General features: G+C 38.2%; 1 protein-coding gene across 2 annotated transcripts in view; it reads left to right on the plus strand.

Annotated features, from left to right (window-relative positions):
- Btbd7 (BTB domain containing 7) overlaps positions 1-23449 on the plus strand; it is an 86428-nt gene that overhangs the window by 45807 nt on the left and 17172 nt on the right. For both annotated transcript variants that reach the window (XM_087911559.1, XM_087911560.1), the window contains exons 4-6: positions 9604-9812; positions 11244-11319; positions 16580-16740. In XM_087911559.1, coding sequence (XP_087767685.1) covers positions 9604-9812; positions 11244-11319; positions 16580-16740 — 446 coding nt within the window. The remainder of the gene's footprint in view (positions 1-9603; positions 9813-11243; positions 11320-16579; positions 16741-23449) is intronic.

The raw sequence follows: 23449 nt of genomic DNA on the forward strand, positions 1-23449 counted from the left end.
AGCAAGTTTGATTTCTTACTAGAATAGGTTGAAGCTATATGAAGTATTCTGGGTGACAAACTTATAATATTGGTGGATTACAGGCTACTAGAATTGGGAGTATTCTAAGTATTCTTTTTTTCAACAAGCCATTTTTTGAAGCTGTGTATTCTTGTGCTTGGAACAACTGGCTGTATGCACACATTGTTCTCTATTCCTGGAATGTAGTTTCTTCCTGTTTGCCAAAAAATGTGTACTCTGAATTTTTCCTCAATTGGAAAGTCATCCCTTGCCATTCTCACCCTCCTCCCCCTTGAGAATTCAGGTACTCCCCTTGTGGACCGTATAGTCTTTTGTCTACTCCTGACATAGCAGTGGACATAGCAATGTCTACTCCTGACATTGCTGAATTTTTATCTATTTCTTATAGAAAATTGCTAGCCTCTTGAGATCAAGAGCTAAAGAGTTGCTCTCACTGTATCTAGTATAAAGTTTGGCATACAACTGAACAAGTGAATCTTTTAAAATGAAAGTTTGGAAAGGTAGCCTGGAATCCAAAGCTAGATGATCCACTCATTTGACCAAAATCCAAGAGATGAACAAAATTTAAATTGTTTATTGGTGTTATGAGACAGTGTCACAGGTAGCCCAGGCTTGCTTTGAACTTGAACTCACAGTAGGTTTTCTGTTTAACCTTCCTAGTGCTAGGATTTATAGGCATGAGCAACCTGTCTGACTATAAATATTACTTGTAGACCTATATAAACACAGCAGGTCTGAGCCAGAGAGGTAGACAGACATAGAGATATAAAAGTTGGTAAAGGTTAGAAAACAGCTTTGTGGAATCGATTCTCTCCTTCTGCCTTGTGTGACCTCTGGGAATTGAACTCACATCATTAGAATGATGTGGAAAGTAACTTTACCCATTGAATCATCTCACCAGTCCCTTAAATTCCTATGTCTACTGTGTCTTAATCTAAGTTTCCTCTGTAACCCCTCTGTAAACTGGGTCCTAAAATAAAGACTTGCTGGTAGTTTATTATGGGGAGTTGATGCGGGAGAATTGTCTGTATTCTGTCAATCATATTTTAATAAAACGCTGATTGGCCAGGCAGGCAGTATAGGCGGGAAAACCAGACAGGAAGTAGAGGTGATACAATGAGAACAGGAGAATTCTGGGAAGCAGGGAGGTTCCTCTGCCATTCCTGCGCAGACCACCGAAGAGGCAACATGTAAGCTGACAGCTGAAAAAGGTACTGAGCCCATGTGGCGAACATAGATCAGAATAATGGGTTAAGATAAGTCATAAGAACTAATAAGTAGCCTGACCAAATGGGCCAATCAGTTTATAACCTTATGGAGTCCTGTGTGTGATTTTCTTTGTTGCTTGCTGGCTGTTGGGGTACCAGGAGGGACAGAAACCCCAACAAGTCGGCCCTCATGTTACATATGGCGCCCACGTGGATATCTGAATTCACAGAAAGCCTGAGAAAGCTTGGGAAAGAATAGAGTAAAGCATGTTTTGTTGGTAGCAGCGATTTCTCAGGTCTGCTCTGCTTGCTAGAGGCAAGCAAGCACTCTCATCTAAGAGAGGCTTCCTGACTCAGCTTTAGCTGCAAAACCCTGCAGCTCTTTTAAGAGGTCCTGCCACGAAACACTTAACCAGTGTTGATGAAAAGCTGAACGCTTGCTTTTCAGGTTTTCAGCTGTAACAGGAAAAAAGCTGCGCTGTTTTAAAGTGCTGGCTTTCTGGGCCGTCCTGCCAGGGCAAACTCTGACTCTTTCAGGCAGGCAGTCCGACTGAGTGTGGTCTGTGAACAGAATGCTGCTGCTTGCTTGCTAGCAAGGACCTTGAAACGCCATAGAGTTGTGGCAGTAAAAGGCTTCAGTCGTACCTCTACCATGAGTCTGGAAAGCTAAGGAATGAATTGGATCTAGCTGTCAAAGCCACGGTTTTAGACTCATGTGGTCAGTAGAAGAGAGCTATACAGTAAGAAGAGATTCAAAGAGGAAGAAAACCTCTAAATGGCTTACAGTGTGTTAAAAATATATGCAGGCTAAAGGTTAAAGTCATTAAAAATAAAAAAGAAAGAAAGGGAGAAATAGGGTGTGGTGGTACACACCTTTAATCCCAATGCCTGGGAGGCAGAGGCATATTGACCTCTGTGACTTCAAGGGGCAGAGGTAGACTGACCTCTGTGACCTCAAAGTGTGGTGGTACACACCTTTAATCCCAATGCCTGGGAGCCAGAGACAGATCTCTGTGAGTTCAAGGTGTGGTAGCACACACCTTTAAGCCCAGCACTGGGGAGGCAGAGACAGAAGGATCTCTGTGAGTTCAAGGATAGCCTGGTCTACAGAGTTATTCCAGGACAAAGATATATACAGAGAACCTGTCTCAAAAGCCAAAAGTTAAAAGTAAAAAATAAAAGAAATAGAGGTTAAAAAAAGTCGCATAAAGATGGAAAATACACAGAGAATCTTGATACTGTATGCTATTATGCTCTCTTTGAATTGTTTGAATGCTCAGAAAGGAGCAACAGCTACTAAGAGATATTTGTTTATAAATGCTGCTGAATTAATCCAAGATAGATATTTTGAAAATACCTTGGCTTCAAAATTGAAGTCAAAAGGTATGTTACTTTGGAGAAGAGATTCTGCTTTTGTTTCCACAGACAATGAGAGGCTCTGGATTTATTCAGTGTTAAGAATAATCACTTTTGACCAAGGGAGGCCACCTGAAAAATCTCCGACAGGAATAAATGGCCCTGATGTCTGAGTTCTACATCCAGAACGGATTCAAGGCGCTGCCTGAGATAATCAGGTCTCACAGGATACTCCAGTCAGGACTTGATTATAACTCTAAATTTTCTTTAGGTCCCCATAAGATCATCAGCGCCCCCAACCAGCAGGAAGTAGCCTGAAATACTATGCCCACATTCCCAAAAAATGGACTATGGGTATTTTCCTTTGTTTAAAAAAAAAAGAGGGAAATGGTGTGGGAGAATTATCTGTATTCTGTCAATCATATTTTAATAAAACGCTGATTGGCCAGGCAGGCAGTATAGGCGGGAAAACCAGACAGGAAGTAGAGGTGATACAATGAGAACAGGAGAATTCTGGGAAGCAGGGAGGTTCCTCTGCCATTCCTGCGCAGACCACCGAAGAGGCAACATGTAAGCTGACAGCTGAAAAAGGTACTGAGCCCATGTGGCGAACATAGATCAGAATAATGGGTTAAGATAAGTCATAAGAACTAATAAGTAGCCTGACCAAATGGGCCAATCAGTTTATAACCTTATGGAGTCTTGTGTGTGATTTTCTTTGTTGCTTGCTGGCTGTTGGGGTACCAGGAGGGACAGAAACCCCAACAAGTCGGCCCTCATGTTACAGGGAGTTCTTGCAGAGAATAGGAATATGTGATTAGAAAAGGTTAAGTGGAATGAGAGAGCCAATATAATTGTGTGTTCTGATGTGATAACTGCTAGAACCCTCTGAGAAGCAGAAGGGATGGAATACTATTCAGAATTGTCCAAAGGGGAGAAAGGGGGACATTTATCCTCCACCATCCCTGTTGGAAAAGTGTTTCTTTTGGTTTGCATATGTATCTAGCAAATTTCTGGAAGTGGCCACTCCAGAATACCATTATTTCTATAGCAGAAAGCAATATGTACAAAGTTGTGGCTGGAGCAAGTTCTGGTATTCTAGACTTTTAAAACTGGCTCGCTGTAGTAGAAGGCAGAGATGATGTGAGGTAGGCACAGGGTTGCTAAATTCCGTTTCTGAGATGCAGATCAGTTTGTGTGGTTGGTTAAACTCAATTCATCATAGTTGGCCTGGTGACATGGCCTCTACAAAAGATTTGGGTTTGGGAAAGATGATAGAATTACTCAGAGTCAAGCTACCAAAACTGAATGGGAGCTCTACTCATTTTTATTATCAGAACTAAGGTTCTGGGGAAGCTGAGGAAACAAAATACTAAAAGAAATGATAACAGGATCCAAATGGGTTGTGAACTGGAGAAGCCAAACCCAGCCAGCTTCAGAAGTACAGCTGTGAAAACAGACTCAAGAACCAATGCCATACATTTGGTAGTGTCCATGATGCCCATAGTGGCAACAGAGTTGAAATCAGGGATAAGAGCTCATCTTAGAGCAGTCAAGAAGCAAGCACAAGCCGGTATTTGTGGGCATATTTTTATCCTCCTTTCCTTGTACCTTGCTGAGGTGACTTTTAGAGACCATTGACTGCTACTTCTCTCTGCCTTCCAAGCTGCTTGCTCCTCTTTTTGCTAACTCGGAACTGTACTGGGGCTTACTCTAAGTGAAACACCAAAAATCAGTGCAGCCTCTTCCCTCACCTATTCTAGATTTTTTTTTTTCCATTGCCAATACTTCAGCAGATCTAGGGAGGCTACCAGGTGAGGCAACCCAGCCTTCACCGCAGAGGTATTGATCTCTTTCTCTTTAGTTGTTATCATTGCTAGGTCTTGTTATTACCAGACAATGAAGCATCAGAAGATGCCCCAGTGAATCCTTTGGGTTCTGCATGAGCTCTTTCCTTGTCTAACACTCCCAAGAATCTACTCCACAGGTAGATTTGCCAGTGTAAGTTGGCAACTCTTGCTTTTGTTTTTCTTTTTAACTCTTTTAATGATTCTTTGTGAATTTTATTCCATGTGCCCCATGTGCCCCAATCCCATTAGTCTCCCTGTCCCTCCATATCTGCTCTCCACCATTGCAGCCTCTCCCACACTGCCCCAGTGAGGGGCCAACTCTCCCAGACTCACACCCTCAGGGCCACACCCATGCCACCAGGGCCAGCTCTACTTGCTGCCCTGGCAGGTTGGGGGTCCAAGTGCTGCAACCAGGAATGGACAGGTGTTGTTTTTCTTTATACATCCACTGACAGCATTCCAAAACAGAAACTGTATTTTCCTACTTGGACTGTGTGCTGTAAACCTGATTCAGATTAGTGATTACAGGGTAATGAGGAGAGGCGGCAGAACTTGATGAGAACCATCAAGGACTTAAACAGATGTAGTCAGAGTCTTGGGAGTAGGAGGAAGCTGCTTGATTCTAATGTGGAGTTGGAGGAGTTCCTTCTTTTTGTTGTTGTTGTTGTTGTTGTTGTTGTTGTTGTTGTTGTTTTTCAAGACTGGGTTTCACTGAGAGGAGTTCCTTCTAACAGCCTAGAATATGGGGTTGAATCTTGGGGCTTAACAGTCTTGGCTCTTTCATACAAATACCCTGCTCTAGGTTTCTTTGTCCAGGTGTGCTTGCAGACTTTTTTTTATCCTAGATGACTGTGGGGATTTCCTGTGAGTTGTCTTTTTAGTTGAGAGCCTTAGCCAAGCTTAATCTTAAGGTATACAGTCTACATCTGCAGCTGCGAGAAACAGGTTTGGTTTTTTTTGTTTGTTTGTTTTGTTTTGTTTTGTTTTTTTAAAGAATACTGACGTGGAAATGTTCAGACTTTTAAAGATTAAATGTCTGCATTTGAGAATTGGCTGATTTGAGCCCTTGGTTTGTCCTTCTTTCTTCCTTTCATCCTCCCTTCCTTCCTTTTTTTTTTTTTTTTTTTTGCCATGGCTTTTGTAACTCAGTTAAAGCCAGCACCAGGGTCTTCAACTTCTCATTTGAGTGTCACCACTTGCTGCTAAGCTGTCTTACTCTCCATTTCTGCTTGTGTTCATCTGCTTCTGGGGGAAACTGATAATGTCGAACACGCAGCATGACATTATCACCTCCCCACTTACATGTGGGGTGATGGCCTTTTGATATCCATCCATAGTTCTAGAATTCCACTCCAAGAACTGTAGTTTTCTAAGGGTATTTTTGTTACCAGCTGTTCTTATCTGGAAATCTCCCATTTCCCACAACCCTTGCCAAAAGCCTGGTTCAAATGATTGCATACAGGATGTTCATTTGGTAAATATTCCCCAAGAACAGGAAGGAGTGACACTGGGAAGGCAGGAGGGCAGTATGAGAGTTTAGACTCATAAAAATTGTCCTCCAGAGGAAGAGTAGAGAAACATTCATCACCACCACCACCCCAGATCTTAACACACTGCAGAGTCCAAAGACTGGGAGTTTACACCAGAGGCACAGGTTAGCTTGTCTTCTAGCCTGCATGTTCTTTTTTTTTTTTTTTTTTTTTTTTTTGGTCTTGGCCTTAGAATTCTTTTCTTTTTAAATTTTCCTTTTCAAAATAGTTAAATATGGGTGATGTGATAGTGTTCCACAGACCTTTCCACGGTGTGCTGTGTGTGGATTGAAATACTTGGGGAATACAGAAAGTAGGAAGGAAACTTCAGGAGTTGGTATTGGGAATATATTGGGTCATAAGGTGATACTGGTGGGTGGGAATAGAAGAGAAAGAGGCTAATAAAAAGTATTTTGAAGGAACATTGGAACATATGGACTAGATACTGAGGTCAGAATGTCCTTGAAAACTTTTCCATGCTTTGCACATTTTTTCAGCATGCTTGTGTGTTCTGATGTCACAAGCATATCTCGTGGTCATCTCAGTGGTGCTTATAAGAATTTTTTTTAAGTTTTTCCTTGGGAATTTTATACATGTATGCATTGAAATATGATCTATATGTCTCCCATTTACTCCCCTCTTAACTCCTCCTACATCCCTCCCAATAGATCACCCTCACAATTTCTTACCCTTTTTTTGTTTTAACAGCCCACTAAGTTCAGTCAGTGCAGCCAGTATGTGTAGGGTGTGGAGCCACCCACTATAACATGGGAACCTATCAGTGGGCACATCCTCTAAAAGTGTAATTCTCTTTCAAAGATGTTGTTTTAATATTTAGATTAGATTAATAAATTTAATCTATTTTCTAAAAATGAAGTGGCTTAGATATCTTCTGACCTTGGTTCCTCTTCAGTGTAAGGATTCTTTGTACTCTATCCCTAACTTGCTAAGCCAGTCTCTCTCTCTACTTCTACTTTTCTAGAAGAGTCTTTGAACAGAGAAGAGAGAAGTTGTGGCCAGGCGGTGGTGGCGCACACCTTTAATCCCAACACTCGGGAGGCAGAGGCAGGCGGATCTCTGTGAGTTCGAGGCCAGCCTGGTCTACAAGAGCTAGTTCCAGGACAGGCACCAAAAACTACAGAGAAACCCTGTCTCAAAAATCAAAAAAATAAAAAAAGAGAGAAGTTGTGGTTGTAATAATTTTTTTGTTAGGGAGCTGTAATCTCTTCTTTTATCATCCAACTGGTTGTTGGGATCTGTCCTTAAGAGCAGTAATAGTCAGGTTTTTTTTCTTTCTCTGCCTGGTAAAGGCCCACTGGGCATGTAACAACATGTCTTACATTTCTGCTTAGGTTTCTCTTATGTAAGTTGTATAACGTGTTTGCCAAGAGCTTTCCGCTCTTCTACTCTGTTTCTTAGCAGTCTGCAGCTTGATTGGTGCACATCTAAAATATGGGGCTCAAAGCAACACAGAGAGCAGTGCAGCATTAGGCACTGTTGAGAACTAAAACCCAGGAGTGCTTCAGTTATCTAACAACCATACCACATTTTGTTTTCTTGTAGCTAAAATACCCAGATACTGCTCTGTATTAAGCTAGTTTACCTCTGTCATCCACTGTGCAGCTGATTTTCATCATTCTAAAGTGTAGAAATTCCTCATTCAATTGAATTTGATTTTGACTGATCTTTATAGCCAGTTGTGCTTTTACTATATAGCATCTTGGTAACTATGCTTTCCATATTCAATCATCTAGAGATTTTTGAAGCACGCTTTTCGTATCTTTATCTAAGCTCATGAGCAACATGGCAAAAACAGGCTCACTCCTCTCCCCTTCTCTCTAATTGGTGCTGCTCACAAGCACTGTTTTGTTTTGTACCTCTTATCTGCAAGGATCTCACTTGTGTACCTTAACACATTATACTGCCTACCATGTGCAGAAGGTGTTGTAAAGACAAACTGAGGACAGCATCCTTGTTTGTGGTGCTAGCAGCATCATGAATAGTTTGTTAAACCTTAATGGAAATCATGTGGCAATTATTTATGATGAATCCCCTCATCTGATAGTGTATCAGAAAAAGAGAAGAGGTAAATAGATGCCAAATGATCTTGTATCACCTGAATATGGGACTAACTCCCATATTCAATTAGAACTTTCAACTCTGAAAGTCTCTAGACTTCATTGATAATCTTTGATCTGTATTTTGTAAGGCTCTGAGTGCAGCACAGTGTATTTAGCCGTATTTTTTTGTCACTGTCAGTGGTGGTATTTAAATGTTTGGGTTTTGTTGTTGTTGTTTTAATTTTAACTTTTTTGTTTCTATTTTATATGTGAGTACTCTGCATACCAGAAGAGGGCATCATTTTTTCATAATGTCATGACTACTTTCCGTTTTACAGTAAACAATGAAAAGGTTTTATTCAATTTTAGTCATATCCCTTCCACAATTTTTGTCACTCACTTGTGGGGAGAGGGGGTGAGACAGGGTGTCTCTCTCTCTCTCTCTCTCTCTCTCTCTCTCTCTCTCTCTCTCTGTCTCTCTGTCTCTCTGTCTCTCTGTCTCTCTCACCCTCTGGCATGCCTGAAACTCAAAATGTGAACCAGGCTGAGGTCTGTAGTCGAAGACTGCTCATTTGTTTCCCGGTTGCCCAGACCCGAAATAATCACACAGAAACTATATTATTTGTAGTACTGTTTGGTCAATAGCTTAAGTGTGTTGCTGGCTAGCTCTTGTATCTTAAATTAACCCATGTCTATTAATCTGTGTATCTCCACATAGTTGTTGTGGCCTACCGGTAAGGTTCTGTCAGGCTTCTGTCTCCTGCAGGGGCTCCATGGCTTCTCCTTGATTCCACCTCCTCTCTCTTCCTCTATCTGCTTTGAATTCCCACCTTCCCCTATTCTGCTAAGCCACTGGCTGAAACAACTTTATTCATTAATCAATAAAAGCAACACATAGACAGAAGGACTTCCCACACCAGAGATCCTTCTGTTTCTGCCATCCAAATCCTGGGATTAAAGGTGTATGCTGCCTATCATGCCTGGCCCTATATCTTTATATTGATTTTTCCTAAGGAGAATAACTATTTTCGGGGTTTTGTTTTGTTTCGTTTTTGGTTTTTTCTTCTTTGAGGTTTGAAAATACTCTAGTTGCTTTTTCTGGGTTTTTGTTTGTTTGTTTTGGTTTATTTCACTTATTTCTTTTTCAGTTTGCCAGAATTTAATTCAAAAGAATACCACACATCTGTTTTACCTGTTTTCATCTTTGTGCTCGGTCAATCAAATTTCATCCATGTCCTTCCTTTATCATTCATGTCTTTCTGACATCTGTCTTTGCAGTCTGCTCTTCTTCCCTTTTGATCCAGTGACTCCACTGTACTATCTTATTCAGTTACTGAATTTACACAAATGTTTTCTTCAGTAGTTTTTCTCTATAGAGCTATCTCTGTAAGGCATCATTTTTTTCTATAGATGTCATATCTATTGTTATCCTATCCGAGCAAATCTTGATATCCATAAGATTTTATCTCCTTGAATTTTTTTACTACTGCCACTTTTTAAGTCTGTGTAGCCTGCCACACTAATGTTCGATAAGTAATATTTGTGATTAATCTTAAGAAATATTTGCCTTCTCTTTTAGGCTGTGAGGATATCATTGCTGAGAGCATCTCATTAGATACCTTAATTGCCATCCTCAAGTGGAGCTCACATCCATATGGCTCTAAGTGGGTACACCGACAAGCTTTACATTTCCTTTGTGAGGAATTATCCCAGGTCATGACTTCGGATGTTTTTTATGAACTCAGCAAAGACCATCTGCTTACTGCTATCCAGTCTGACTACCTACAGGTAATCATTTATACACCTCTCAAGTTCATTGTCATTCCACATGCACAAAGAAATTCATCTGCACTCGTTACTCTTAAGAGGTGGGGCAGAGAGAAACAGACTTTGCTTAGTGAATTCCTGCTCCATATTGCACTAAAAGTCTTCTGGCACATTGGACCTTCATGCACACTGCTCTCATGATTCAATTCTGTCAACAAGCCCAGGACTTAAGCAGCTGTGCTATAAAGAGGACAGGCCAGGTCAGAAACACAGTCTGAAAGTGAATGTCTTAACTTCCAGATGTTATTTAATATAATAATTTCCTCTGGTAGAATATCAGATACTTAGATTGTAGAACATAGGTTAAGCAGTACAAAGCAAGAGTGAAATTTCACTTCTGATCTGTTCAACTCATGATAAAAACTCAGAGTGTACATGTTCTGCTAAAGCATAATTGTGTTTTCTGTTGTATTTTCATCCAGAAGTAATTTTCAGTCAATTCTTACGTCTTTGGCTTACAAGTTAATCTAGTGTGTAATTTAATAGTAGATTTTAAATATTTCAAAAAGTTGTATGGTAATGTGCTTTTAAATTGTTTTACATTTTGTTATTTTTATGCTAAATACTGTACGACAGCTTTTAATGCTGTAAGCTGTAAACCCTTTGAGCCATTTGTTTCTTTGTTTGTATAACAAATATAAAATGGTATCATCATAGTTAGAAAATATTAAATTTAGAAAAAACAACAAAATTGTCCATTGTGCTTCTTCAACATTGCTTTGTTTACAGTAATAAATGCTGAAACACTTGGTCTTCGTTTATAGAGGATCTTTGTTGATTAACTTTGTCTCACTGTCCTGGACAGTTTCATTTCTATTGGAGTTAGGATTTGTCAGTGCTGTCAGATTGTTGTCTTGAGCTATGCATCTCTTCATAACAAACAAAGCATTTTGGAGAACAGCCTCTATGTGCCATAAAATTTTAAATAAAATATGAAATAAGAGGTGCATTGCCACTTCACAAATTGTCCTGCAAGGTCCACTCCTCAACCCACAAAAATGCCTTATAGAGATTGTAGACTGACTGGACAATATGTCATTTTTGCTTTACCTGTCATTGGAGAAAATATGTTCATCTTCATCTTATCCCATAAACACTAGCAGTATGGAAGTCTTATATAAAGATAAAATAAATTTAAAAGTAGGAAATATACATAATAAAGAAAAACAATGGAATGAAGAAGATTGAAGTTATCCAGTAAAATAATGCTGTCTAGAACATTCATTGTTTATAGACAACAGGATTAACTCTTAAATTTCACACTGCTGATCTAGAGAGAAACATGGGGTAAGATGTGCTCCATATGTACATTATGACCTATGAAAAGCCATTAGTGGAACTAAACATTTTTGTAATCTTATTAGAATAAATAATAATCAATTTTTATTCTAGGCAAGTGAACAAGATATCCTTAAGTATCTGATTAAATGGGGCGAGCATCAATTGATGAAAAGAATAGCAGACAGAGGTAAGTTCAGAAAGTATTCTTGCACCAGTCAGGATCTGTATGGTTTCAACATTCCCAGCAACTTACTGGGACACATGCATCAGTCTTGGCAACACACTGTGGACTGAAGGAAGTAGAGGATTTTACCATCAGTAAAGTACTTTAGTGGAGTTGAGGGGAAGTTGTTAAATATATCAATTTTTTTCAAAAAATTTATTCTCCAATTGTAAAAGATTGTTTTTATTATATTTTATGTCTGTGATATAGTATGTTAAGTGATTCATGGAATGCTAGGATAAAAAATGTCATGTAGTGATTAAGGTGTCAGAGAAAGAAACATTGTTGAAGATGTTCTGGAATTGATGATAGGTATACAAAGTGAATGTGCTTTTTTAAATTATTAAAATGATGAATTTGTGTTGTATAAATTTTACTTCGACTAATAAAGATTCTAAGACTTGACATGGTGGCACATACCTTTAATCCCAGCTCTTGGGAGGTTAAGGTAGGCAAATCTCTGTGGAATCGAGGCCAGCCTGGTCTATAAAGTAAGTTCCTAATCAGCCAAAGTTTTTATATAGTAAGACCTTGTCTCAAAACACCTAAAAAGGGGAGAGGGACTAAGGGTGTAGCTCAGTGGTATAGCACTTATTTAGTATGTGTGGGGCCCTAGTATTAGGGACATTTAGCACCACAAAGTGTTGCAAGGGGCCGCTTGTTTGTTCTGGCCGCCCAGCTAGCTTAGCCCCAAAATAACCACACAGAAACTGTATGAATTAAATCACTGCTTGGCCCATTAGCTCTAGTTTCTTATTGGCTAATTCTTACATCTTAATTTAACCCATTTCTATTAATCTCTGTATCACCAAGTGGCAGTAGCTTACCAGGTAAAATTTCCAGCATCTGTCTCCGGCGGATCCATGGAGTCTCTCTGACTCTGCTTTCTTCCTCCCAGAATGCCATTTAGTCCTTCTGTCACCACCACCCCCACCTACCTAAGTTCTGCCCTATTAGCAGGCCCAAAGCAGTTTCTTTATTAACCAACAAAAGCAACACAAAGACAGAAGTACCTCCTACACCAACAAAGCTGGGGTTTTTTCTGTTTAGTTTGTTTTGAATAAAATTACCTCCAACTGAGGTTTAATTTTTATTACATTTTTATTGTGTTTGTGTACGTTCACATATTCAATACACAGCACAGTACATGTGTGGAAGTCAGTATAACATGCAAGAATAGGTTCTGTCTTTTGACCAGAGATTTACTCGGGTTCTTATACATGGTGGCAGGTGCCTTTACTCACTAAGCCATCTTGTTGACCCCGAAACAGAATTCTATACTGGTCTTTTATATTAGATCACCCACCTCTCACCTGTTTGTTACCTTCCTTTCATATAGTATTGTATTCCTCTACATACTAAACCCAAATCAGTAAGCTTCAATTAGGAAAGTTAAATATATTTCCCACTGTTCCTGTCATTTTTCAGTATTTTATTTATTTTGAGGCAGGGTCTCATGTATCCCAAGCCTGTGTAAACAGGAATGACTTTGAACTTCTGTTCCTCTTAAATTTTTAGATTTATGTGTGTTTGTCTATACACATGTACGTGTACCATGTGCTAGTGCTGAAAGAGGTCAAACAAAGGCATCAGATGTCTTAGAACTGGGATTGCATGGTTATTAGCGTCCATATGGGTTCTGGGAACCAAACCTGTGTCCTCCCCAAGAGCAGTTAAGTTCTCTTAACTGCTGAGACCTAAGCAGTAGAGGAAAAGGCAGTTCTCCAATTTTTCTCCTAATTTACTTTTTTGTGACTTTCAAAAGCCTTCAGCATTTCTCAAATTTGAAAAACCACTACAAAACTACAAAATGGTTATAATTAAAATAGAAAAATTTCTGAATACCAACATACAGTCTATTCTCATTTATAGATTCTGTGTTTACAAGTTTATCAATTTATTTGTAACCTCAAGTCTTTATTCACACACTTTCAGTGTTATTTGTGGACATGTACAGAGTGGCAAGACAAGTGTTTTGAGTGACCAAGAATTAAATTCTCGGGGCTGGAGAGATGGCTCAGTGATTAAGAGCACTGGCTACTCTTCCAGAGGTCCTGAGTTCAATTCCCAGCAACCACATGGTGGCTCACAACCACCTGTAATGAGATCTGGCGCCCTCTTCTGGCGTGCGGTATACATGGAGGCAGAATGTTATATACATAATAAATAATAAAAATAAATCTAAAAAAAATTAAAATTTCAGGTGAGGCATGGTAGCTCACACCTTTATTTAACCCAGCATTAGGGAAGTAGAGGCAGGTGAAGCTCTTGAGTTCAAGGCCAGCCTGGTCTACATAGTGAGTTCCAGGACAGCCAGAACTATGTAGAAGAAACCCTATCTAAAACACACACAAATTCTCAGCCTGAAGATGAATTGAGACACTGATACTTTGCCTTATTTTCAGATCTACTATGAATACCTGTCCTTTTCATGGTCCACCTAACATGTTGGGGTTTTTTTTGTTCTGTTTTGTTTTTTGTAGTGATTTTTTAAAAAAGATTTATTTTATAAGTATTTTGCCTGTATCTTTATATGTGCACTGTTTGTGCCTACAAATGGTTGTGAGCCAGTACTCCAACCCCAGTTCTCTGCAAGACCAGCAAATACTCTTAACCACTGAGCTGTATTTCCAGTCCAGGTAATATGTTTTTACTTTTTTGTTTTTTCATTCATAATATCAGCTAAATATGACTGCCAAGTAAGTACTAAAGTGTCTCAAATTCTGAAATGCAAGAAGACTGGGATGTCCTTATGGAAAAAATAGGGTATGTTTGATAAATTTCATTGAGGCATAAGTTACAATGCTGTTAGCCATGAGTTCAACGTTAATGAATAAATATGTATTAAGGTGCTTTTAAACAGAAGCACACTAAGTTATGTCTTGATGAGTTGCAAAATGAGTATGCCCAGAGGCCAACAGGAAACTAACCTCTAGGATCAGTAGCTAATTCGTTGTTAATTAATTGTGAAAAATGTAGCAACATAACTACCAAACCAGAACTGCCTAATTATTTTAGGCCATTGGTCTCCTTGTTGATAGCAATTAATAATGAGGAAAGGTTGGTTGTGATAAAAGATTACATTTATTTGGGCAGGTAGTGATAATCCTTCAGGGATAAAATTTTCTTTAAAGTAGTTTTGGGAGCTAGAGAGATGGCTCAGTGGTTAAGAACCCTTGCATCTCTTGCAAGGACCCAGACCCAGTTCCCAACACCTACACGGGGGGCTCACCACAGTCTGTAAGTCCATTCCCAGAGGATTCAACACTCTTCAGTCCTCCGATGATGCTAGGCTCACACATGGTTTTTATGGAGACAAAAAACAAAAATAAGTAAATGCATTTTAGACAAGGTTAGAATATGTTTCTCCTGCAAGAATAAGAAAAGCAAATTAGCTATTCTTCTTCAGTCACATTTGTATATAGATGGTTCTGCCTTGCTTGAAGGTTTTGTTACAGTGCTGTAACAAGTCTTTTTCTGTTCTGCCATCTAACTCCCAAATAATGACACAGAGACTTCTTATTGATTGGGAAAGATTGACCTATACTTTAGTCTTGTCCCACTAGCTCTTAGAACTTAAACTAACCTACTTTTATTAATATATGTTTTGCCTTGTGGCTTTTTATCTTTCTTTCATTCTGTATGTCCAACTCACTCTGAGTCTCATTGACATCTCCTCTGCGCCTTGATTATCCCTCCTACTTCCTGGAAGTCCTGCCTATATGTCCTGCCTAGCTACTGGCCGTTCAGTTTTTTGTTACAACAATCATAGTAATACATAAATAAATCTGAAAAAGAAGATCCTTTAAAAAAATAATTGTAAGTCAGATATTGATAGTAAAGGACATGCCTTGAATACAAGGTCCTAGATTATCTTCAATATCACAAACATACAATTATTTTCTCTATATATATTATCTTTATATAGAGAGAATATATACATATATTTTTCTCATGTGATTTAAAAAAAGATGTATTTGCTTATAAAATAAAAATTTGAGCTGGGCATGGTGGTACATTCCTTTATTCTCAGCAGTGAAGAGGTAGAGGCAGACTGATTTCTTTGATTTCAAGGCCAGTTTGGTCTACATAGTGAGTTCTAAGACAGGAGGGCTATATAGCGAGACCCTATCTCCCAAAAACAAAACAAACAAAAGATTGTCACTTTATTATCTACAGTAAAGATCATATTCATTGTAAAAATAATCAAATTTTAAGAAAAATATGTAGCCCCCTCAATTACAGATATAATTAAATATTTGGAGAATTTATAATTTTCTTTATACCAGTGTCATAAGCATATTTATTTTTCTTTAGATATTACTGTCACATTAATACTTAATGAAAAATAACTATCTCTTGCTCAGGACAGAGGACTTAAATGTCAAATACTAAAGATTCACCCATGTGCAGTAACAGACCCATGTTAAGGAAATTTAGATGCTTAGAACAGGTAGAATGAATATACATTAGATTTTGCTCCTTTGGATATAGGTGATTAATATATTATTAAATTACCATTATACATAAGTAGCCTGAGTTGTGCATGGTGTAGTGCATGTCTATAATCCCAAAATTTAGGAAGTAGAGGTAGGAGGATCAGAAAAAAGTTCAGACTCATCGTCCTTAGCAATCTATTAAGTTGGACTCCAGCCTGGACTACGGAACCCTTCTCATACATGCTACCATGACTAGAAATAGCATATACCTTGCAGTGTGCCTCTTGTATTAAAAACTGATCACAGCCTTGATATTAACAAATTGTCATTTTTCTTACTTTGAATTAATGTACGTAAAAAGAATCATTTAGTAGAGAAGTCATAAAGAATGTTCCTACATTATAGACAGTGTACTTTTTCTTGAAAAACTTGTGTATTAAATTAAACTTACATATAACCTTTCTTAAAGCAGATGTTCTTACATACAAAGTATGGTACTAGGATTTTATATAGTAGAGAGGAAAGTAAAACTGCCCATAGGACCAACAAGATGGCTGAGTGGGTAAAGGTATTTGTTGCCCAAGTCTGATTATGTAAGTTTGATCCTTGGAACTCATGATGGAAGAAGGAACCAAATTCCAAAAATCGTACTCTGGACTTCACACTCAGTGCCATGGCACATACATACCCACACACACATATACACAAAAGTTTCTTGGAAAGAAAAAGACTGTGTCTGTGAAAATTGGGATTTCACTGAAGGCTTTTCCTTTTCTGTTTTATAGAGCCAAACCTACTGAGTGGCACTGCACATAGTGTTAACAAAAGAGGTGTGAAAAGAAGAGACCTGGATATAGAAGAACTTAGAGAGGTCCTTTCTTCTCTCTTGCCCTTTGTGCGGATTGAACACATCTTGCCTATAAACAGTGAAGTCTTAAATGATGCTGTAAGTTTGTTTCTTCATTACTTTCAGAGAAAGAAGAATGCCAAGCTTATCCTATATTAATTTTTATAAATAATTTCTCCTGGGAAGTAGAAAAAGACAAGATCTACTGAGTAAATTGGGAGCATGGGGACCTTGGGAGAGGGTTGAAGGGGAGGGCAGAGGCAGGAAGGAGAGCAGAGAAAAAATGTAGCGCTCAATGAAAATCAATTTAAAAAATTAAAAAATTATGACACCATCAAAAAAATAATAATTTCTCCTACTTGTAAAGTACTTGAAATTAGATTTCCTGAGGACAGAAACAATTATCTTTTTGGTCCAATGTTATGTCCCCAGTGTCTGACAGGGTGCAAAAAAATTGTTTGGTGCTGATGTTTTGTGGTTAAGTGGGTCTTGATTACAAAAACATAGTTTTTTGTTTGTTTATTTTGTGTTTTGGTTTTGGGGATTTTTGTTTTGATTTGTTTTGTTGTTTTCCAAAACATTTTCTCTGTGTTGCCCTGACTGTCCTGGAATGTGCTCAGGAACGTAATTTTTAAGGGAAATAATTTGATCATTTATCAGTATAAATCAGTTTAATTTCTATGAAAAGAAAAGATAGAAATTATTACCTTTGTAGACTCTTCAAGAACAGGAGTAAATCAGAGGAGGAACATGGACTCCTCTATGAGTGCGTTTTAGACTCAGTTAAAAATTTATAGAACTGCGCACACTTTAATCCCAATACTCAGAGGCAAGTAGATTGCTGTGAGTTCCAAGACTACAGGGCAACAAGAGACATTGTCTTGAAAGAAAAGAAAGAAGGGGGGGCAATATATGTTAGTGGAGTTGATTATATTACTCATAATTTGTAAATGATTTTATCTCAATTTTTTTATTGATATTTATTGAACTCTACATTTTTCTCTAATCCCCTCCCTACCTCTCCCATGCCCACTTCAATCCTCCCCCAAGGTCCCCATGCTCTCAATTGACTCAGGAGATCTTGTCTTTTTCTACTTTCTACTTCCCGTGTAGATTAGATCTATATAAGTCTCTCTTAGTGTCCGCATTGTTGTCTAAGTTCACTGGAATTGTGATTTGTAGGCTGACTTTCTTTGTTTAAAACCCACCTATGAGTGAGTACATGTGATAATTGTCTTTCTGTGTCTGGGTCACTCAAAATAATGTTTTTTAGCTCCATCCATTTTCCTGCAAAATTCAAGCTGTTGTTATTTTTTTTCTGCTGTGTAGTACTCCATTGTGTAAATGTACCACATTTTTTTATCCATTCTTCAGGCCGAGAGGCATTTAGGTTGTTCCAGGTTCTGGCTATGACAAATAAAGCTGCTATGAACATAGTTGAGCACATGTCCTTGTGGCATGATTGAGCGTCCTTTGGATATATACCCAAAAGTAGTATTTCTGGGTCTTGAGGAAGGTTGTTTCCTAATTTTCTGAGAAATCACCACATTGACATCCAAAGGGGTTGTACCAGCTTGCATTCCCATCAGCAATGCAGAAGTGTTCCCTTTTCCCCACAACCTCTCCAGCATAAGTTGTCATCATATTTTTGATCTTGGCCATTCTTACAGGTGTAAGATGGAATCTCAGAGTTGTTTTGATTTGCATTTCTCTGATGACTAAGGATGTTGAATATTTCCTTAAGTGTCTTTCAGCCATTTTAGATTCCTCTGTTGAGAGTTCTCTGTTTAGGTCTGTACTCCTTTTTTTTTTTTTAATTGGATTATGTGTTCTTTTGATGACCAATTTCTTGAGGTCTTTGTATATTTTGGAGATCAGACCTCTGTCTGATGTGGGGTTAGTGAAGATCTTTTCCCATTCTGTAGGCTGTCGTTTTGTCTTGTTGACTGTGTCCTTTTGCTTTACAGAAGCTTTTCAGTTTCAGGAGGTCCCATTTATTAATTGTTGCTCTCAGTGTCTGTGCTACTGGGGTATATTTAGGAAGTGGTTCCCTGTGTCAATGCGTTCAAGTGTACCTCCCACTTTCTCTTCTATAAAGTTCAGTGTGGCTGGCTTTATGTTGGGGTCTTTGATCCATTTGGACTTGAGTTTTGTGCATGGTGATAGATAGGGGTCTATTTTCATTCTTCTACATGTTGATATCCAGTTATGCCAGCACCGCTTGTTAAATATGCTTTCTTTTTACCATTTGATATATTTTGCTTCTTTGACAAAGACCAGGTGTTCGAAGATGTGTGGATTGATATCCGGGTCTTCTATTCAATTCCATTGGTCCTCCTGTCTGTTCTTATGCCAATACCAGGCTGTTTTCAGTACTGTAACTCTGTAGTAGAGTTTGAAGTCAGGGATTGTGATGCCTCCAGAAGTTCTTCTATTGTACAGGATTGTTTTGGCTATCCTGGGTTTTTTGCTTTTCCATATGAAGTTGAGTATCGTTATTTCAAGGTCTTTGAAGAATTTTGCTAGGATTTTGCTGGGCATTGTGTTGAATCTGTGTAAATGATGGCATGCGCCTTTAATCCCAGCACTTGGAAGGCAGAGGCAGGCAGATCTCTGTGAGTTCGAGATGAGTCTGATTTACAAGAACTAGTTCCAGGACAGGCAACAAAGCTACAGAGAAACCTTGTCTTGAAAAACAAACAAACAAACAAACAAAAAAAGTGCAGTAATACAGGTTGTTTTGGATATTATGGATATTTAAGTATTTTTCTTATCTATGAACAGGTTATCTTTCCATTTATTTGTATATTTTTTCATTTTTTTTTTATGAATACAGTTTCATGTTCCCAAAGATAGTCTTCTACTTCTGATTCTCCTGCCTCAACCACCTGAGTGTTGGGGTTGCAGGCAGTTTAATTGGTGCTAGTGATTGAACCCAGGACTTTATGACTGCTAGGTAAACTTTTATCAACTGGCTACAAACTCAGCCCCTGTATTTAGGTATTTTTTTTTCTTGTAGCTATTATAAATAATACACTTGGTCAACTTTTTTTCATACAGCTATTAGTGTTTAGGAATGCTGTTGGTTGTTGTGTGTTAATTTTTTTTTATCTTGCTACTTTTGTTTGTTTTGGGGGGTTTTGGTTGTGGGGGTGTTTGTTTTGTTTTCTGGGTTTTCGGTTTTAGGGTTTTTTTTTATTGTTTATTAAGACAGTTTCTCTGTGTAACAGCCCTGGCTGTCCTGGAACTCACTCTGTAGATTAGGCTAGCCTTGAACTCACAGAGATCTGCCTGCCTCTGCCTCCTAAATGCTGGAATAAAAGGTGTGTACCGCCACCACCCAGCCTTAATTTATTTATTAAATCCAAAAATTTAACAATTTTTTATAAATAAGATCATGTCATCTACCAACTATGACATTTTAACTTCCTTCCATCTTGAATCCTTTTTATTTCTTTCTCTTGCAGAATTGCTTTGGCTAAGACCCCAGTATTGTGCTGAGTAGAGATGACAACAAGAATGGTCATCTTTGTCTCCTTTGAGACCTTCCACCTTTTCCCCATTCAGTATGATGTTAGCCATGAGTATGTAATATATAGCCTCTATCATAGTGGGATAAATTTCTTCTATATCTAACTTACTTAGTTTTTATCATAAAGTGAGCTTGAATTTTGTTTTACTTTCTCTACACCTATAAACATTATATATTTACCCTTCGTTTTGTTAATGTTGTACATCAGATTTGAACTATCTTTGCATCCCTGGGATGGCCACCTGATGATGGTGGATACTTTTTCTTTTTTTAATAATTTGCTTATTTGTATTTTATATATATATTGATATTCTGCCTGCACGTATGTCTGTGTATGGGCATCAGATCCCCTGGAACAGGAGTTACAGTTACAAGCTGTTATGTGGGTGCTGGGAATTGAACCTGGGTCTTCTGAAAGCAACCAATGTTCTTTATAGCTAATAGATCTTTCCACAGCTCAAGGCAAAATGAAATTTCACATTATCTACCAGTTTGTTGCTATTTCACCCTCCTGCACAAATCCTTGAGCTTCATTATTATATAGAGAGAGAAGGTATTATTTACTGTTGAAAAAGGATTTCTGGCCAGATGGTAGTGGTACACACCTTCAACCCAGCACTCTGGAGTTAGAGGCAGGAGGATCTGTGAGTGTGAGGCCAGCCTGATCTACAGAGTGAGTTCTAGGACAGCCAGTGCTACACAGAAAAACCTGTCTTGAGGAGAAAAATAATCAATTAATTAAATTTTTTTCTTAGTTCAAAACAACTTTCAGTTTCCTCAGTTGTCAATGGTTTATCTAAGTTTTCTATTTTTATATTTCTTGAGGATTTATTTATTTTTATTTTATACATGTATTTGCCAATGTACCACACATGTTCCTAGTGCCTAAGGGAAATCAGAAATGGCATCAGCTTTCCTGAAACTGGAGTTACAGACAGTTGTGAGCCACCATGTAGTGAATAATTGTTGTTAATAACTGAGCCATTTCTTCAGCTCTGGTTTTTCTATTTCTCCTCTTCTTTGTTACTATTCTTTTATGTGTATGAATATATGTTAGTCAGGATTCTCTAGAGGAACAGAACTGATAGACTTGCAAACACTTCCTTTTTCCATGTCCTTTATATACTGCCACCAGATGATGTGGCCCAGATTTAAGGTAGATCTTCCCACCTGAGACAGTCTGGTTTTAGGGTGAGCTTTTCCACTTCAAATAATCAAGAATAATCCTTCACTGGTGTACCCAGCCTTGATACACCTTGGTATAGCTGCTTGGGTTTTAGTTAATTCCATATGTAATTAAGTTGACAACCAAGAATAACCAGCACAGGGTGCTTTGTCTGCATGTATGTCTGTGCACCATGTGTATGCCTGGTGCTCACAGAAGCTAGAAGAGGACATCAGATCACCGAGAGCTGGAGTTAGAGGTGGTTATGAACTACTATGTTGATAAAATGGAAGTTTAACCAAAGTCCACTGGAAGAACAGCCTATGCACTTAACCTGAGCCATCTCTCCAGCTCTGGTTTTCTATTTCTATTTCTTGGTGATTTAGTTGTGATAGATTGTATATGTCTATGAATTGATCTATTCTAGATTATTCAGTTTGTTGGCATATATACGTTCCATTTTGTTTCTGTGGAATCAATTATATAATGTCTCCCTTTTCAATTTTTTGTTTATTTTTTGTTTTTTTATTTATATATATATTTTGTTTGTTTATTTGCTTGTTTGTTTTGTTGGTTGGTTGGTTGGTTGGTTTTTCAAGACAGGGTATCGCAGTAGTTTTAGAGCCTGTCCTAGAACTAGCTCTTGTAGACCAGGCTGGCCTCAAACTCATAGAGATCCGCCTACCTCTGCCTCCCGAGTGCTGGGATTAAAAGTGTGTGCCACCACCACCCAGTTTCCCTTTTCATTTTTTAAATTTTGCTTATTTCAACCTTTTTTTCCTTTGGCTGAGATTTGGTGATCTTTAATATTTTTTTAAAAGACCAACTCTTGGGCTGGCCAGATAACCCCATACTTGTTCTTGCTCTGTTTTTATTATCTTGGGGTATGATGTTAATTGTTTAGAGATCGTTCTTCTAGAGTTCTCCAATGAAGAAGTGATAACTCTTCTAGATATAAACCATATATTGTACACTAATGTCTAACAAGAGAACGTGGCCTTAAATATATACTGATTAAAATAAGAATTAAATAGCATAATTATCATCAATAAGTGTAATACTAGATTAGCTCCTTAACAAAACAGAAAAAAAATGTTTTTTGTTGCACATGAAACTTGTTCTTGTTAGAGGGGCTCAAGATGCCCCACCCTTCCCTGAAGAGTTATTGGTAGCTAATGGTTGCTGGAGGGTGGGGGGAGGAAGTTGTTTTCTTCAGTGATATAGCCACTGTTAAGTTGTTCATGCTCCAGTAAATAGCCCCTTACCCACGCTCCTGCAAGCAACTCTGTTTAAAGTCAGTGACACTGCACAGCAAGCAAAAGACATGAAAATAGAGATTCTTGGGAAGGGGTTCTGTGGGAGAAAGATGGGAGAGGGTAACAGTGGTGACGGTTACATTATATACATGTGTGAAACTGTTAAAGAATAAGTAAATAATATTAATACTGAAAAATTAATTAAATGATTAAACCTGGAAAATGTGAAATAAGAATTTATGAACTTTCTGATTAGAAAAAGATGTTTGCTAGTAATTACATGCATACCAAAGAATACAAAATAAAGTAGTAAGTTATTTGTCCCTAGGGAGCCAGTAAGCTTTGAAATGCTGCTACTATCCTGGGTGGGAAATACATTGGCACCTTTTTAGCACTGTTGATTGCAGCAGTCTGGGGATAGCAGTTAGACATGTTATCAAGAGCCATCAATGTGTTCATACTCTTTAGTCTTGTCATTTCTTCTTTCTGAAACTGTCTCTATTAGGAATAAATATATGTGCATGTATTTGTATGTACACTCAGATGTTTAATATTATTTAAATATTTGACAATATTCTAAATTTCTAATAAGTCTAAAAACAAGACTGTGTGACTATCTAAGAATATTTTGCCACCTTGAATAATAAGAATAATGTCTTTTGGCTGTAACAGCCATCTTCCAGTAACTCGCCATAATGACAAACACAAAGGGAAAGAGGAGGGGCATGCTCTGTATGTTCTCTGGGACTTTTAGGAAGCATGGAGTTGTTCCTTTGGTCATGTACATGATAATCTACAAGAAGGGTGATACTGTAGACATCAAGGGATTGGGCACTGTTCCAAAAGGAATGCCCC

The sequence above is a fragment of the Myodes glareolus genome, chromosome 11 (assembly GCF_982192425.1).
Source record: "Myodes glareolus chromosome 11, mMyoGla1.1, whole genome shotgun sequence".
Lineage (NCBI taxonomy): Eukaryota > Metazoa > Chordata > Mammalia > Rodentia > Cricetidae > Myodes > Myodes glareolus.